The 19,418-nt window shown below is 37.1% G+C and overlaps 1 protein-coding gene across 1 annotated transcript in view; it reads left to right on the top strand.

The window, feature by feature from the left end:
- The window catches only part of Upf1 (Upf1 RNA helicase), an 88,571-nt gene that overhangs the window by 56,179 nt on the left and 12,974 nt on the right, over positions 1–19,418 (top strand). Inside the window, exons 11-15 of the mRNA XM_083118366.1 lie at positions 3,119–3,332; positions 4,554–4,780; positions 5,343–5,576; positions 14,058–14,313; positions 17,983–18,150. Of these exons, the coding sequence (XP_082974492.1) occupies positions 3,119–3,332; positions 4,554–4,780; positions 5,343–5,576; positions 14,058–14,313; positions 17,983–18,150 (1,099 nt within the window). The remainder of the gene's footprint in view (positions 1–3,118; positions 3,333–4,553; positions 4,781–5,342; positions 5,577–14,057; positions 14,314–17,982; positions 18,151–19,418) is intronic.

Here is a 19,418-nt window from a genome sequence, read left to right as displayed (position 1 = left end):
CACTGAACAATGACTCTCTCTCCCTCCACTCGCATGAAAGCCTAACATCTGGAAGTTCAAGGACACGTGGTGAATGAAACAGCTGCGAAAGCAAGGAAAAGGAGAAAGAAGTCACATGGTCAACAGAACAGGTTTCTGCCAAATTTTAAGACATCGTCACAGCTGTGTAAACATATAACGTGAGAGACGGGAGTTAGAGCAAACGTGTACACATCCTATAACTTAACAAGGCTTTTTGCCGGGACCTGACTGGATGAACATATTGAGCAGAAAAACTTATAATGCAGGAACGTAAAATCGGGGTTTCACTGTAATTATAGGATTCTGTAGTTTGATATTGTGCCACAAGATGACATAATGTGTGTGAGGATGAGCACCTAATATCCCTCTAATGACATGCACCACCACCCTCAATCTACAGACCAATCATTGCAACTAATTTTCGAACTGGCATCTGATATAAACTGCTTGCCATTAAAAATGCAACACCCAGAAGGAGTAATCGGAATCGGACGAAATGTGCACAGTGTGTAGAGGAGAGGTGCAGAAGGAAATGATTAGGTATTCAAGGCCGTCATGCATCATGTGCACCTGCCACGCCATCTGGTAAGTGGTACCTGTAGCAGGTCAGATAGGTGCAGAAGAGCAGTGAAAGTGCATGGTCGTGAGTGTAGTGTGTTAGAATCGGTCAGCAATGCCACGTCGTCGAATACGGCAGCGATTCCAGCAGGTTTCCCAGTTCGATCGCGGCCGAATTGTTGCATACCGTGAATGCAAATTATCCTACCGTGAGATCGGTGCCCGTGTAGGACGGAATGCATCCACAGTGATCCGTGTATGGAACCAGTGGGTCCAGGAAGGCACTGTAGAGCGACGTAGATGTTCACAACGTCCACGTCGGACGACGGAACGAGAGGACAGACGTCTGATACGCATGGCCCTTACAGACAGAACGGCCACGTCAACGAGGATTGCGCATGAAGTACGGGATGTTTTACAACGTCCAGTGTCCCCACGAACCGTGCTTCCTCGTTTGGCGAACCGGGGATTTTTTTCCCGGCGCCCACTGTTGCGGATTCCTCTGACACTAGAGCATAGGCGTTTGCATCTGAGATGGTGCCAAGATCGTCGTGCATGGATGGCGGAGTGGAATGCTGTAGTGTTCTCTGATGAATCCCGCTTCTGTATACAACATCATGATGGACGTACACGCGTGTAGCGGCACCGTGGCACTAGGCTTCATGACGCCTGCATCATGCATCATCACACAGGGCCTTCATTGGGTAACATGGTATGGGGTGCCATCACGATAGGTGTTCGTTCGCATCTCGTGCGCATTCAAGGGACATTGAACAGCCAACGGTACATCACACAGGTTCTCACCCCTGTTGCTGTCCCATTAATCCATGCACTGCATAATGCCACTTTTCAACAGGATAACGCGCGCCCCCATGTTGCAAGGAATGTCCGCATTTATGGAAGCTAACCACGTGCCCGTGCTTCCTTGGCCAGCACGTTCGCCGGATATGTCGCCAATTGAACATGTCTGGTCCATGGTGGGTCGCCGGCTGGCCCAACTCAGGTTTTCGGCACGTAATGTTGAAGACCTCTGGCACCGTGTGGAAGCCGCTTGGGACGCCATACCGCAAGCAGACATCGATAGACTCATTCTGCCCATGCCTCACCGTGTTGCAGCAGTTATTGCTGCCCGTGGAGGCTGTACACGCTACTAGCTCCTTGGGGTTATGCAACCATGTTCCACATGTCACACCACCGAGCTCTAACTGTAATCATTTTCTTATCTTATTATGAACTACATATTTGCCAAGTTTCGTGTTTCTATCTCATTTCCTTCTGGGTGTTGCAATTTTAATGGCGAGCAGTGTATGATACATTCAATACATGATAACTGCATAAATGTTGAACCATTTATCTGAAATTCTTACTACAGGACTGAAACTGTGTCACATTGAGTGAAATCAAATTATGCATTTCAAGATGGCAAATGAAAAAGTTAAATGTTAAATTCTTAGGCTACAATAAACTGAAAACTTACAATGCAATAAAATGAATAATCAAGAAACATTTTATAACATCTTGCTATGTTGGGACCAACAAGATTGAATGTAAAATTAGGGAAGGGCCAATATGAAATTTTGGCTGATATTGATAAAGTAGAGATATAAAATTTACCTATAACCGATATTCTACCTATCCGATATAAAATTAGAAATGGTCCTTGAAGAACCTGAAATGTCCATTGATCTCCTTAATAAATGTGTGTTTCGAGGTGACTGCAGTGCAAAAGAAGTTGAATTTTTAGACATTAATTTTTTTAGAAAGTAGGGCATGGAGATTATCCATAAAAATTACAACAAAATGACAGAATTTTGCACTAAATTATTAGATATTTATTGATATATTGGATTGGTAATTTTACCGATAAACTGATACACCTGATATGCCTCTATTGGCTGATACCGATATAGTACTGATTATCGGTCCCATCCGTATATATAATGCAGGAACATAAAATTGGCGTTTCACTGTATAATGCATAGTTCAGGAAAGGAGTAGGAGCAATTTGTAAATATTGGAACTACGATACCTACTGTACAGTCAAAGGTTTTGAGCTATTTTTTTATATAGTGGATAAACACCTTAGATGATAGATCTGAGTACTTACACTATGTGAAAGGACAGGAAAAATATGAAAGGACGGCCAAAAAATGTTCTATTACTAATAGAAATCAACACTGCAGAATGGTATGTAATATAACATGAACATTTTTTTTGTGGTGTATATATATCTAAAGCATTATCTGAAGGTACATAATTTTCATACTGAGTTCTGGAATGATGTTACATCATGATAACAGCCTTGCTTTGAAAATCTAAGGTTCGCACATTTCTTTCCCTTTAACAGTCCCCATTTTGATGTGTGAATAAAACCGGTACCTTTAATTATAAACCATGGAGCCAGTTTCCTCAGAATTTGCCATTTTCCCCATTTTTCTCATATCCCCTCTTTTCTTTTATGTTACATTATTAGTGCTGCGAAATATTGTATATTATTAGTGCTGCGAAATATTGAAATGTTTTTTTCTTGTATTTTCAGCTTATATTAGTGGGAGATCATTGCCAGTTGGGTCCCGTAGTGATGTGCAAGAAAGCAGCCAGAGCTGGACTTTCCCAGTCTCTCTTTGAAAGGCTCGTGGTGCTGGGAATACGCCCCTTCAGGCTAGAGGTCCAGTACAGAATGCATCCTGAACTTTCTCGTTTCCCGTCCAATTTTTTCTATGAAGGTTCTTTACAAAATGGTGTTTGCTCAGGTGTGTAACACACATAATTCTAGATATATATATATATATTATATTTTTGTTAAATTTTATTTGTACATGATTGCAAGATAAATGGAACATAGTTATTTTCATGATGGATACGGCAAATGTACATCTTTAATTGTATCACTGTGTGTTGTTTTTTTGTTTTGTTTTTTTGCAATTATTGTGCTACAGTCATTTGTTATCTCGTCGTTTTGTTATGTTTGTAACTGAAATATAGAGATAACAAAAATGTTGTACAACACCTAAAAGGAAAACTTACCAGTCTTACCAGTTTTTCTCAAAAAATATTTGTATATTTACTAATTTACTAGAGCTGAGCCAGTACAGGGTGGCTACTCACCGAGAATTCCTTGAATTCCAGGAATTGTGCATGAATTCTACGTGAATTTTCTCTGTAGAATATTATAAATTTTAATAATAATAACCCAAAGTGCAACAGCCCATTGAGGGCCTGGTAGTGCAACAGCCCATTGAGGGCCTGGGCCTACCTACCGACTGCCGGCCTCACTCCCACCTGATTCTACTTACGCACTCACCCGAGGTGGTAGATCATCCAACCAATTACGGGGTGACGTGAGTCCAACACCTCGCAGTTGTTGTAGGTTTTCATGTTTGGGTATACATTTTAATACATGTTCTTTTCACAGCAAAAATATTCATAACTTCACATGAGATAATCGTTTAGTCCCTTTCTCCTCACATTGTTTGTGAAAACAATGAAAGTTGTGCATGTTGCATAATTTCCAGTATATTTATACTCTTGTCAAAGTGTAGCATAGACTCCCAACAGTCACTTGGACTCTGGAAAAGTATTGGCCAGTAACAGTGATTAAATTCCAGCAAATAATTTCCAATACCTATACCACTGGTATCACCCAATACCAATACATTCATTGGTATCAGTATCAACTCAACCCTAATATTTTCATATGCAATAGTAAACATATTGAAACAGTTAATATACAGGTTTTGTCATACATGTTTGTGCAGAATTAAATTTTTAAAAATCTGCATTTTGAAATAAAACACTGGAATGATATTGTTTCAGCTCAAAACCAACAGTTTACCAATTTACAGTATTAGTTCATCCCTAATCAGAATATTTATAAGTTTGTGAATTTATTTTAGGCTAACCAATGCTCAAATGTTGAAATATACTATCGGTGATATTCAACCAGGAAGATGTAACTTTAATTTTCTTTGCAGATGAGAGGAAGTTGAAGGGGGTGGACTTCCCTTGGCCTCAACCTGATAAACCAATGTTCTTCTATGTGACCCAGGGTCAAGAAGAAATTGCAGGATCTGGTACTTCGTACTTGAATAGGACTGAAGCTGCAAATGTTGAGAAAATTACAACTAGATTTCTGCGTTGTGGGGTTAAGCCCGAGCAGATTGGCATCATTACTCCATATGAAGGACAAAGAGCGTATCTGGTAAGTACGAACTACTAGAGCATTTATGTTCTTAAAGGTTCGCATAACCACTTTTTATAGATGCAAAATATTTTGCTACTAGAGCAGTATCATGTTTCATCCAAGCAAGTGATGTCTTGAGATTTTGTATGTTGATTAGAAACAAAAGTTTGCCTGTTTAGGAGAAACAAAGATGCATCCTTGGTGCAATTGTTGTCTCCATGTTGTAGATTTAACTATCTTCTGCTTTGACAAGAGAATCTTGTTCAAATTTATTATATGTTTTTTTTTCACTGTGAACGTCAAATATGACCTATAAAGAATGGCTGATCTTTAGTGGTTGATATAGGATGTAAGAAATTCCACAGGTGAACATAATATAATAATAATACTCTGCAAGTAAAAAAAAAACATGTTTTCAGGTTTTAACTGAAAGGAAACAGATTAATGTTATATTTAGCATTTTCTTCTAGGTTAAAAGAGAAAAAGAAAAAATCAACCTTCAAAGCCCTAAATACATGACAGAACTAAATAGTCAAAGTGTTAAGTATCTTAAGTTCAATCTAGCATAAATTTCTTTCAGGTTCAATATATGCAGTACCAAGGTTCTCTTCATGCAAAACTGTATCAAGAAATAGAAGTGGCAAGCGTGGATGCTTTCCAGGGCAGAGAAAAGGACCTCATCATTATGTCTTGTGTGCGTTCCAATGAGCACCAAGGCATTGGTTTCCTGAATGACCCCAGGCGATTGAATGTTGCTTTAACAAGAGCTAAATACGGAATAATCATTGTAGGGAATCCAAAAGTATTGTCTAAGGTAATATTTTTTAGTGCTGACAAAAATATTGTCTTAAAAGTTGATGTATAAACAACTTTATTTTGTGTCCAAGTGAGGTAGCCAAGTGAACAGTCAACTCACGATACCTCCCAAGTTAGGGTGAAGGTTCTAGTTTTTGCCTGGGCATTTGTAAATGGCTCCTCACTAATTTCATATAATCATTCATCCTTATTGTTGTGATTGTCCAAAAGCAGTGTAAAATAAGACTTACATGTTAAGTTCTGCAGAGTCTTGTGTGAATTTTAGTTTCCCCCCTTTGTTTTGGATTGTAAGCCATCTCCTGAAGAGGGATTAGAGAGGTGTTAGGAGCCCAAATTATAGAAAATGCACAATAAATATTTCCTAAAAGTAAACCCATCCATATTCTGGTGAAATTTTCCATTTTTATTCTAATTTTCTGACATAGTATGTTAGACGTACTAACTTCTTGCATATCTTAAATGTTTCCAGTTAGTTTCTTGAAACGTGGGATATCCTAGGATAAAGTTTTATAAATACCAATAATATAACCCCTGGCATAACAACACATAAGACCAGTGCCTACCTACCGACTGCCGGCCTCACTTCCACCAGAAGTGGAAGATCATCCGACCGGATATGGGATGATGTGTTGTCAACACGACAAACCCCCAGTCTTCATCGTAGGTTTTCTGTGACGTGATTACGCTTCTCACTTACAGCTCCCTAATTTCCTCACGATGGTGGGTGGCCACGGTCCCATACACAGGTCGAAATCTCAGTAAAGGTTGCTATGCTTCATCCGGGAAACTCAAACCTACACGCATCCTGTAGCCGGAGCCTAAAGCTTGCAGCTTAGACCGCACTGCAATATACCAATAGTTCAGTTGTAATTTAATATGAATGTACTATATATTGTGCAAAACATTGTTTTACATTGTGTGTGTTCGCAAGATTCTGGTAGTTTTTATTATACAAAATGAATCTGTATTTAAAAAGACAATGAGAAAGTGTGCATGAATTTTCGTTCAATTGTTCAAGAACAAAATTGTTCATAAGAACAATAAAAATTACATATTCCTGGAAGAAAATTAAACACTGTTATTATGAACAAAGTAACATAATATTTACTGATACTCTGTTCTCTCCCATGTAGAATGACAAACATTTGATGGAGAACTTGAATAATGCATTCACCGTCTTAATTCATGTAACTACAGGGTGTCCCACGAATGGCACAACTGGGAATTAAGAGTGGCGTTACCTTGTAACCGAAACCTGTACATACATAAGTCATACACCAAATGTTAGCCCTGTCCAAGTAGATATTTTTTAACATAGAAACAACAAACTGGGTGCAGTGTTGCCAAATGTAAGTGAAAGTGTAAATTTATTTTTCCACAAAGCATGGAAAATTGCATGTCAAACATTTGTACAGAAATTTGGACGTCAATTTCCACCTTGGGTAGGTGGACTATTTCGCCATCTATAGTTCAGAGAAGAAAACCGATCGTTTTCACGTATAGCCAATCCTGAAATGCCTCGTAAAGGCGTACCGCCCCAAATGGGTGTTTTAAAAGAATTATGAGGTACAGTGGCAACACTGTTGATGTTTGAAGGCAACAAAAGGTGTGTTTAGTGATGGTCTATGACATGGAAATACTGGAAACAGGAAAAAAAGAAAATGAAAATTATGGTGAAAAAAGTATTACTTACCTACTCCTGGCAACCATGCAATGCGATCAGAGCGCCCACCGAACGAGAACAAAAGAATCAGTTAGTTGTGTACTCAGAACTGTTTGAACCGTGCATTTCACATTGTTCGTAGGGGAAGTTTAGAATTGTTCTGTTAGTGTAAAAACTGTGTTTCGCGAGAAATATCCGAATAACAGTGTTTCAGAAAATTCGACGATATATCGACTTGTTTCCAGATTTCGTGAAACAGGATCGTTAATGACAAACCCTACCACAGACAACCACCAGTTTTGACACAAGGTGTGCTGCAGGATGTGGAGCAGAGAATATCACAATCTCCCAGGAAATCTGTTCGTAAACTTGCTGCAAAGTCACCGAGCGTTAAAACAATTGCACCTACGTGCATATAAGGTACAGGCTGTGCAAGAACTGAAGGAAGCAGACAAAGGTGCATGTGTAAGATACTGCCAGTGGTTTAGAAATTTTATTAGACAATGGTGTGAATATTTTGGATAAGGTTTTTTTCACGGATGAAGCATGGGTCCACTTAAATGGATATGTCAACAGTCAAAATTCTCGACACTGGTCAAGTAACAATCCCCATTTGTTACATGAACGATCACTTCATCAACAAAAGATCGGTGTGTGGTGCGCGATTTCTCGGAGAAAAATAATCTGTCCATTCTTTTTCAACACAACAGTTGATGGAATAGTTTATCGTGACCTTATCACACAGTTTATTTCTCTGTTGGAACGTGATGAACGTGATTGTTGGTTTCAACAAGACTCCGCAACATGTCACACGTCTAATGAAACTTTAGACATGTTGGCAGAGTTTTTTGCCGATCACATTATAAGCAAAAACTTATGGCCCAGTCGCTCCCTGGATCTGACGTCTCCAGATTTTTTTCTGTGGGGTTATTTGAAACAAACAGTTTACATTAATAACCCAAGAACACTTGATGATCTAAAAATAAACATTTGCACAGCCATTAACAATATAAAACAATCAACCTTGCTTAAAGTTGCTTCCAACATGATAAAACGTGTTGATGAATGCCTCAGGGAAAATGGTTGTCATTTTCAACATCTTCTGTAAAGCTACACTGCCTGTTACGCGCATTGCATGGTTGCCAGGAGTAGGTAAGTAACACTTTTTTCACCATAATTTTCATTTTCTTTTTTTCCTGTTTCCAGTATTTCCATGTCATAGACCATCACTAAACACACCTTTTGTTGCCTTCAAACATCAACAGTGTTGCCACTGTACCTCATAATTCTTTTAAAACACCCATTTGGGGCGGTACGCCTTTACGAGGCATTTCAGGATTGGCTATACGCGAAAACGATCGGTTTTCTTCTCTGAACTATAGATGGCGAAATAGTCCACCTACCCAAGGTGGAAATTGACGTCCAAATTTCCGTACGAATGTTTGACATGCAATTTTCCATGCTTTGTGGAAAAATAAATTTACACTTTCACTTATATTTGGCAACACTGCACCCCGTTTGTTGTTTCTATGTTTAAAAATATCTACTTGGACAGGACTAACATTTGGTGTATGACTTATGTATGTACAGGTTTCGGTTACAAGGTAACGCCACTTTAATTCCCAGTTGCGCCGTTTGTGGGACACCCTGTATAACAGACAAGTTTGCAGAACTATATCTTGGAAATTTACCTTATAAAACTATACTTTTGTAGTAAAAATAAATGTCATATCTAGGTGAACTATGGTGAAAAAAGATCAAGATTTTGGTACAAAACTGGCCACATTTCAGGATCAAAAGCAGTGTAAAATGGTATTTCAGTGTTAAAATTGTGAATATAACCCTAAATTTGGTTTTAAAAAGTTCACTTATTACTAGAGGCACATATTTTTGGTAAATAAAAAAGGAAAGTTTCTGTACAAAAACAGTCAATTTCGGGCTCAAAAGCAGTAAATAGAATAAAATTTTGCTGTTATAGGGGTGGAAAAAACTATATAAAATGACATTTTCGTTTTAAGAGATGTGAAAGATGTGAATATAATCCCAAATTTGATTTAAAGACTGCAATTTGTACACAAAATAAACATATCCCTTCTAATAGCACATTTATGTCGTTACCAGAATATTAAATTTATTCCATATTTGCTTCTCAAATATTTACAGCAGAATTAGTCAATTTTCTGTGAATTGTATAACTCGCAGGATAATTCTGACTTCACAAAGTGTCGCATCAGTAAATAAACTCTAAATTTCATATTTGACCATATTTCACATTTTGCAGTTCATTTCACATTATTTCGTGACAAAACAGGGTAGGAAAGTGAACCTCACACCTTTCAGACACATGAAAAATTAACATTACAATGTTACGTATTTCACATTTCGTGTTTTCGTCAAAAACGAAATATGCATGCCTCTACTTATTACACAAAATATAGATTTTCCTTCTTATAATACATTTACATAGTTATCACATTATTAAGTTTATTCCTGTGTAAAGGAGTACATTTGTGCTTCTCAAACATTAAAGCAGAATTAATAAATTTTCCATAATTGCATAACTCTCAGGATAGATCAGACATCGGAAAATGTTCTGTCAGTAAATACCTAGGTACATTCTAAATTTTGTGTTTTAAGAGTTTATTTTGCATTTTGCCTTATTCAGGGTTGCTATGCGACTGGAAAACCTGGAAAACAGGGAATAGTCGGGGAATTTTGCATATTTTCTGGAATTTACTCGCATTTTGGAGTTGCAGGAGAACCAGTTACAAAATGAACGAACGGTTCATTTCTACTTCCGAATTCGGTTCTTGTGATTCCAGTTCCCCCAAAAGATTCAGTGAAACTTGTTCCTCTCGTCATTATGACTTCTAGTCTGTTACCTACAAAATTATGGTTCCTTTGCATTTCAATTCTATATTTATTCACTCTTGGACCCGTTCTTTTTACGACTCGTTCTTGTGAACCTGTTCAAGACCGGAATTTGGAGAGGCGTGAGATTTTTCCTTAGAGAACAAGCTACTCAAGACGAAACCTACGCACCAGCCATCCTCAGAATTTCTTGCGGAGAAAATGTTGCTTTAGCTTTGTGTGTGGTGATTAAATTTCCTTTCTGCAAGAACACACCCGTTCGGAACCCGTTCTCTTTTGATACGTGAAGCGGAGCAGGTTGGTCTTCGGACAGTTCATTGGTTTTGGATCTGCAATAACTGTATACTCCTTGAACCAAAGACAATGTAATACTTTCTGCCTTGAAGAGCAGAATTTCACGTAAACTAGCTGTGGTTGACGTCACACTTGACGGGTGCAGATGCCTAGTAAAAACAAAGGGACTCACTACATCGTTCCCCCGTGAAATTTGAGTTCTTCGTTTGCGACTCGTTCAGAAGCAACCTGATCAACTAGTGAATTTGCTCATTGTCGTAGTTTTTACATTGCAGAGATGTGTTACACCCGAGAACTTAGTGATTTTATGTAGTATCAGTGACGTCATTATTCGAATATGCACGTGTTTTGTGCATGTAGAACGAATTTATTTTTTAAAAACTGGTGCGAAATAGAGGAATTAAACGTACGCTGGACACACATCGTTGTTAGGTTAGGAATGTTGGTTTGATGCCAATAGTAATTTTACGTATTTTTTGCGTGTAGAATGAAATTATGCTGAAAAGTGGTGAAAATGGGCCCAAGCTCCTTTTGTTTTATTGCGATTTCATCATGCTACAAATGCAACTTTTGCATAGTTCGATTTCGATTTAGTATGTCTGTTAACATATACTTAGCGATTACTTAAGATTATGCCAATATATGCTTTTGTGTTTAGGTTAGGAAGGTCAGGTTTGGTTGTCTTGGAATTAAAATAAAGACCCTGAATACACACTACTAAGGTTCAGATTTATTTCTACATTCATTGCCACTAGTTTACGATACTGTCGCTTGTCAACTGGAGAATACCTTGTGTGGGAAGTGTGTATGATTGCGTAAGGTCATTTGGAAGTTTTCTTTTCAACATAAATAACTTTTTTCGAATCCAAACAGTGCTCATTATTTTAAGGAAGGTTCAAATTTTGTGTCACAATGATTGCCAAAATTCTATGATAATTAGTCTTCCTGCTAGGAAAATTTGAAAAATCATAAAACATTCGAACTGTTACCTTTTAATAGACAGATTTCTGTGTTTTCCGTAATATAAAATCGGTTCCAGCATGTGGAAAACTCAAATAATGGAGATATTTGGTTCCAAAGTATGGCCCACGTATATATATTTTTTTAGGTGCATGGTGGGTCACCAGCCCCATTCACGTTCTGAATTTCCGAAATATGTACTATTTTCAATAAATTTAAAAATATAATCCTTAAACTTATTGCATATTTTCTAAAGGTACATGACCTAATTTTCTGTTGTTTCTCATTTGTATTGATATAATTGAGGTTGTATACAGGTTACATTGTACATCTTTGATATATGCCACATTTTTTTATTGATTTTTTACACCACTTTAATTGTAATGACTTAGTGAAAATGCGGAAGTACAATAGTTTTTATTTTTTCATTGAATAATAGCATTGTATTAATCACATTAAATTTTCAGCTAATAACTTTGTATATTCATATTCATAATAATTAACATGCCTGCATATTTTATTGAAAAACATGATGTTCAAAAGCAAAAATCATAACAAACATGTGTGGAAAAATTTCATTTCTGGTCTGGAAAAGTCAGGGAATTTCATAATCAAAAAATCGTAGCTACCCTGTTATTTCATGACAAAATAAGTTAGGGAAATGCACCTCACTCTTTTCAAAAATATGATAAATGAAGATTAATTAACATTTTGTGTTTATATCAAATATGAAATGTGCGTGCCTCTAGGCATAACACTTATCCTTGTTTTATCGGCATTGAAGCAGTCTTGTGTTTACTCACCTGATAAGACTGTTTCAAACAGAAATAGTGAAACTCTAATAACATTGTGTTATGATTCATTTATTATTTACAATAAATCATGTTGGCCTCCCTGATGGCATAATGGTAATGTCATTGCCTTGCAATGAAGGTGTCCTGGGTTCGATACCTGGTGGAGGCACATTGCACAGTAGTTCAGATCTCCCCTTCAACTGTTGGAATTTTTGGCTTACATTATATGCTTTTTATAGAAATATCAGATCAAATAATTTATGGCAATTTTACCAGTAAATTAATATACTTATTACTGTTATTTGTCTAAGATTAGTTTAGTTCAGTATCTGTATGTCAATAATTGCAATTCATATGCTGATGTGGCATTTCTTTAAATACCCTGCAATTTAGTGCACAATTGATATTATTTTTGAATGAATGTACGATACTTCGTATACATTGGTTTTTGTAAATTTAAATGTCTACATACTAGGAATGAGTCTATAATGATGTTCACAAAGTGTTGGTTGGATTTGATTGATTGAGTTGGTGTTTTAAGTCCACTTTATGCACAGTAGGGCTAATTGGGACTGGACCTACAGTTTAAAGTGGAATCCGAACTACTATATGGCTCTTTCGGGTATCGAACCCAGGACCCCTTGATTACAAGGTGTCGATGTTACCACACTGCCATCGGGTACGTGCATTGTGGTTGGAATTTAGTCATGGATACCAGACAATGCTTTTCAGGAGTCTGAATGTGTTGCGTAGTCTGCAAGGCAGTTTCACAGTCCAAATATCCTGGAAATAACACAAAACATTTTGGGGAGAATGGACTTTGTAATTAAATGATGATCTTGTATGAAATTATATTACAATTTGCAAGTATCGGCTGAGCCTATACCAGTGGTATCGGTTAGATTTTATTTACCGATACTGGCTGGTGTTTTTTTGTTGTTTTTTTTGGCATTTTGATCATTCACTGGGACAGCAAAAATGCCAAGTGACACTTTTGCAGAGTGTAATTATCCTGGAATTCCTGCAGAATTCGAGGTTTCTATTGATTTTGTGAAAATAACTATTTTGTGATTACGTAACAGGAATTTTAAAAAGTAGATGCTTGTAATTGAAGTTCAATACTCACTCACTTATTTTGAACACCTTTCTGTTTTGGGTGTGCTTGATTATGGTAATTGTTTATCGAACACTTAATAAAACTGACTGAGGACCATGATGATTTAACTACAACTTTGATATTTGGACTGTAGAACTGGTGTAATCACTTGAATGTGAGACACGTATGATGACTATCGTTTTGCAGTGACAAATGAAATAAAATACTTGATTTTCCACTATGTATTGTCTTGACACACAAACTACACTAATACGTACGTGATATGATCACACACACACAATCATGCAGATTGCAGCTAGAATGTCTGTTTTTCAGAATCATTGACGAAACTGTTCATAATGATCACTGGTGCTCGTATTGCACTATCACCCCTCTTGGCTGATTCCCGTGACTGACTCTCTCTCAGCTGGTAAGCACACAATGTTGCCAACAGGCAGAATTAGTGTCTAACCTTAGTCGCAATGTTTCAATTGATAAAATTTTGAAGCATTGTTTTCGGTAAGGATCCGTAAGAGTATCAGTATTGGTACGAGTATCGGTTCAAAGTGGCATCTGCTCAACCCTAATAAATACACAATTACTTTTCCTATAGCAAATCCATTCAATCACTTGGCTACATACATTAATCAAGGAGGTTAAGGAAACATTCATGTTATTCAAGGAACATTTGCAATTTTATATTAGATCACTTTTTTTTTTAGGCTAAGATCATATCAATCTATCCATAATACATACTGACTTTTTGTTATATTAATTGTGATCCTTGTATCTCATCTGCAGCAACCTTTGTGGAATCATCTTTTGAATTTCTACAAGGAGCAGAAGGTGTTGGTGGAAGGTCCACTGAATAACCTGAAGGATTCCATGATCCAGTTTGCCAAACCCAAGAAGTTAATTAACCAAAGCAACCCAGGAACACATTTTATGTCAACCACTGTTTATGATGCCAGGGAAGCTTTGGTGCCAGGCAGTGTGTATGATCGCACTGGGCACATGAATGGAGCAACTCCAGGAAGCCCATACTATCCTCGGCCTGGTAAGGAGAAATTGTAAAATAATAAAATAAGTTAGATCAATAGTGCTTGGAAAGAAATGACACTAGTAAAAATACGTTCATTTATTGCCAGGAATAAGCTTTAGAAAGCCGTTGGAATATTGTCTCATCTCAAAGTTTTTTAGTGCTACTTTTGAGTTTTGTGTGTGTGTGTATTTTGTATTAGGTTGTTAATAATTGAGTTATGAATTGTTCAGCTTCAAAAATTGAAGCATTTTATAAACTAATTTTGAGACCCTCATAATTTAAAATTAAAGCTGTGAAAATTTGGATCTTCAAGTTCTTGAAGGAGTAAATATTGATTAATTATCCCTTCAAATTTTAATTACTTAAATAGAGGACCTATCTACGAGGATGTCAAAAAATAGTTTATATAATGCTTCAGTTTTTGAAATGAAAGTGCTCCGTAACTCAGTTATTCACAACCATATTCAAATATTGAATATACAATCGAGATACACAAAATCATAAAAGTAGCACCTAAAAAACTTTTTAAAACTAATAATTACACATATTATTCAATATGTTGATTAATCTTCGTGATACAGTGTCGAACGTACAAATACCCAAACATTGACCTTTCTAACAGAAGCCAGGTTGCAAATAAGCCACATGGGAATGCACAAATGTGCGTACATGCGGCAACCACTAGCATGAATATTGTGCAAAATTAAAAATGACAAGAAGTGTGTTGATTAACTTAGGGACAGGGACTTAGCAACACCATGTGCTTCTTTGCTTTCCAATTGCCCCCCTCTATCCTGCAGACGTTTTCCTCGTCTGTAATTCACACAGACATTGTCAAGTGATTACTAGCATGGAAAGGTGACCATTGGACCAAATATGGTTTAAATATATTTACTTTTTTTTTTTTAAAGCAAAACCCATTGCAATCACCTGATCAGACATGAAGGAACTATCAACATTTATAATGTTATTGTTAATTGGTGGATTGAGCATCAGGAAAATTTTATATTAGTCCTTACTAGTACAGTGAAATTGCAGTTGTGTGTTCCGCGATAGTACTTTTTTTTTTTTTTTTTGTTAATTCCCATAAGGCTGCGTACTATTATATTTCAGTTGTACGATTTTCAGATATACGATTTTCCAGTTATACGTTCAACGAGTTCAGTCCCAACAAGGAAATACTTCAGTTTTTTAACTGTGCTTGCTCAAAAGAATACTGCTCTTGGAGTTCAAGATTTCCATGATGATAACATCTGAAACCCATTCCCAAACAGGTTTTCTTATCAGCTGCAACCATGGGACCAGACTCTAGACTTGGAATTATATTTTTGTCGCTTGAGAGAAGGGGAGGGGCAATGCACCCTTGAACCAGATTGGCATGTGCTAAATAATGCTTCCTGCTTTTGTTCTTTGCATTGCATTGGGCAAGTCGGATTTGCCTGAAGCAGATCAGAAACTAATATCTTCCAAGTTGTCAGACAAGTCACTGGCACCACACTTCCCATCCTGTCGTAAACATTACAGACCAGCTGAAGAAATGGAGCTAAGTCAACAACAGCTTGCAGGTGGGAGAAGTTCCGCTGTCTTATTACCATAATATTTAAAGATAATATGCTTGTTGAAGTCAGAGAAGTTGCAGTACTTTTTTTTATGCAAAACTAAATCGCAGATAAACAAATTATTGAACACTGACTTATTTTTAACATGTGAATGGTTCTGAAGGAAAGAAGCGATCATACTAAACACTGTGTGCATTTTCTTTCTGCAAGCGCCATTTGAAAGAAGCACTTTCTTTTCCTTTTGTTACTCTGGGATAAATTGAAGATAAAACGCTATAACTGCTCAACCACTGCATCTGTTTGGAAATTTTAAATTCTAAATGTAAGAATGAACAAAATGCAACATTTTAAGTAACATCCGACAATTAAGGGTCCGGGGGGATCCAGGAACAAAATCCCAAAGTTCGAATTTTTCCGTAATTACACAAAATTTCTGAACGACATAATTTCCATAATTTTTCAAAGATGCTGCAGGAGCATTACATATGCTCATAGAGTGAGTGGTCTTTTGTTGTTCTTCCCTCCAAATTTGTTAACCCTAATTATTGGGAGACACAATGTCTAAATTTTACCACTGCTAAAAGCCCTGTGTGTAAGAAAGAACAAAACAAATTTCCTTCTCTCTACGACAATTAGTTCTGGAGCTACGATTTTTTGTACTAGCGGCAAGTTTGAAAAGCACACCCTTGCAAAGGCACTGGCTTCAATGGGAATACAGGCACGCGAGACTCCGTCTGCTAAAGGTTTAAGGTCAACTTTATGCACAGAAGGCTAATCGGGACCGGAACTACAGTTTAAAGTGGGATCCGAACCACTATGTGCCTCCACCAGGTATCTAACCCTGAGCCCCTTGATTACAAGGCGATGACATTACCACGAGGCAAAAAAAAATGTATACGTAAGGCCAACCTCCCTCGAAAATACTTGGCAAGCCACTGACTCTATAGTGTTCAAAAGGATTAATCTTGTGTTATCTGCATGATAAGAGTTAGGTTTTTGTTTATCAGAAGGCAAGACAAGAACAAATAATTGCATCCTTTATGTTGGATGAGTCATTGCTGTCAGAATCGATATCGTAAAGGGACTGCTTTGTTTATCGAACACTTAATAAAACTGACGGAGGACCATGATGATTTAACTACAACTGTGATATTTGGACTGTAGAACTGGTGTAATCACTTGAATGCGAGACACGTATGATGACTATCGTTTTGCAGTGACAAATGAAATAAGTTCCCCAATCGTAAGGCAGGAGTTCAAGGTCGCATTGTGAATGAATGAGACTGCTGCAAAAGCAAGGAAGTTGGGAGGGAGAGGTCGACTTTCATATGAAATAGGCTTCTGGCAAATTTTGTCATCGGCAGGGCTTGGGAAACGTATAAAGCAGGAAACCAGAGTTACAGTAAACATAAGAGAGATAAACGTCCTAATGTTCAGCGTGGTTTTTTGCAGGGAATTGGCTGAACAGATTAAGCGAGTAAACCTTGAGTAAACCTTGCTTGCACTATGTATTGTCTTGTCACACAAACTACACTAATACGTACATGATATGATCACACATGCAGATTGCAGCTAGAATGTCGGTTTTTCAGAATCATTGACGAAACTGTTCATAATGATCACTGGTGTTCGTATTGCACTATCACCCCTCTTGGCTGATTCCCATGACTGACTCTCTCTCAGCTGGTAAGCACACAATGTTGCCAACAGGCAGAATTAGTGTCTAACCTTAGTCGCAATGTTTCAATGTATCAGCAAAAGTGGTTAGTAAGTAGCAAAACGAAACATTCGTTCTATGCTATTTATGTACGTGTGATTTTAAAGTAAATTATTATAGTTTGTGTACACTGAAATCTACAATTACAGTATGAAAAAATGCAGTACAGGATGGAAAAGAGTGTATAGATCTTGCTCAAGATAGGGACAGATGGAAGGCCTGTGTTGCTACAGCCATGAACCTTCGGGTTTAAGAAGGCTAGAGAGTGAGTTAGTTAGTTACATACATAAGTTAGAAATTACTTTCAGTATGGATTGATCAATACTAAACCTTTTCAACCTAAAACTTGACACTGTTTCATTAGTATCGAAGGTAATCAAATGAGTAACCTTATGTATTTCCTCCTAGGTACAGGCCCTATGGACCCATACAACCGAACTCATGATCAAATCAGCTACATTTCTCCGGAGAGAGCGCAAGCTGCACTTACCAACATCCCTGTTCCTGTTGGAATGTTTATGAATATGGCTCACGTACCTCCAAGATTCTACAACCAGCACCAGCAAGCCCTCCAAGGTGAGTACAATTCTACTGTTTTCAACGCAGCAATATCTTTCTTTTTAATTAAGTATTACGTAGAAAAAGTGTGTCATTTTTTGGTGTTACCACAGCCACAATTTCAAAGTAAATGTAGCTGTATTTCGGTAATGAAATAAACAAAATTCTTTCAAAAAGATCAAGATACTTCTGCTGGATGATAGAAAGGAAACAATGCCCTTCAGATACAAATTTATGGAACATGCACTCAAGTTTTTCATGTACATTTATTTATTTTTTTCTCAACCTTGGGCATTGTGGAGGTGATGTGATTAACGCCATGCTCTGGCTGCCTCCCCTCCAAATTCCCTAGGAATGCATTGATTAGATTCTGGGTGAGCCCCAGAGTCACCTCATGCACCACCTGAGATTACCCACCCAGGGAATCAAACCAGGATCTGCTTTGTGTTATTGCGCTATACTGTACTTTTCAACAAAACAAAATTAGAATGGATGGAAACTGCATACCTGTAAAATGTGGTTGCAATTGCAACACACAAGCAGCTAAGCTTTATGACATCATCTGAGAATGTATTTTATTCATAGATAAAACTTACTTGCGTGTGTGCTGAACAAGATGTTAATCTTGAAAAGTAATCATAAAATAACACTAATAATAAAAATATTGCATTTCCTTCAGAAACCAAAATTCGGTGACACGTCAAGTCCCGTCGTTGTCGTTACTAGAGTGTGCTACCACCATTATCAAGTAGCTCCCCAATTATTCTCGTATTTCCGAATTAATCTGTGTATAATACACACCACAGTTTTTGGGAGCAAAAATTTTTGAAAAAAGTGCACATTATACATGAGTAATTACAGTAAATTGTTTTTAACAAGCACTATATTTCTTCTTTTGACAACTTTCCACACTACTTATCACTTTTTTTTAATGCATGTACCCTTCAAACCAATATCTGTAGATATGATAAATAAATTTACTTGCTGTTATTAATTAGGTAAGGATTCTCACTGTGGGGAAATGAACATCTGACTAAAAACTTAGTGGATTATCTTTAAATATAGAAAAATCTTGAAAATATGTTTGTGACACTTACACTGAATGTGGATTTTTTATATATTTATAAATACTAACCTGCTGCAACAGATGTTTATGTTCAAAATATTAATGCTCAACAATATAGCCTTTCTTAAAACTCTTTCTTATTTCTTTCCACCCAAAAAATGTGCTGTAAACAGAGATGAGGTAAGTATAGTCTCGACATCCATTTTAAAATCCATGGAAC

This window comes from Lepisma saccharinum, chromosome 3 (genome assembly GCF_977018435.1).
Source record: "Lepisma saccharinum chromosome 3, izLepSacc3.1, whole genome shotgun sequence".
In the NCBI taxonomy this organism is placed as follows: Eukaryota; Metazoa; Arthropoda; class Insecta; order Zygentoma; family Lepismatidae; genus Lepisma; species Lepisma saccharinum.
This window is presented reverse-complemented; position numbering and strand designations above follow the sequence as displayed.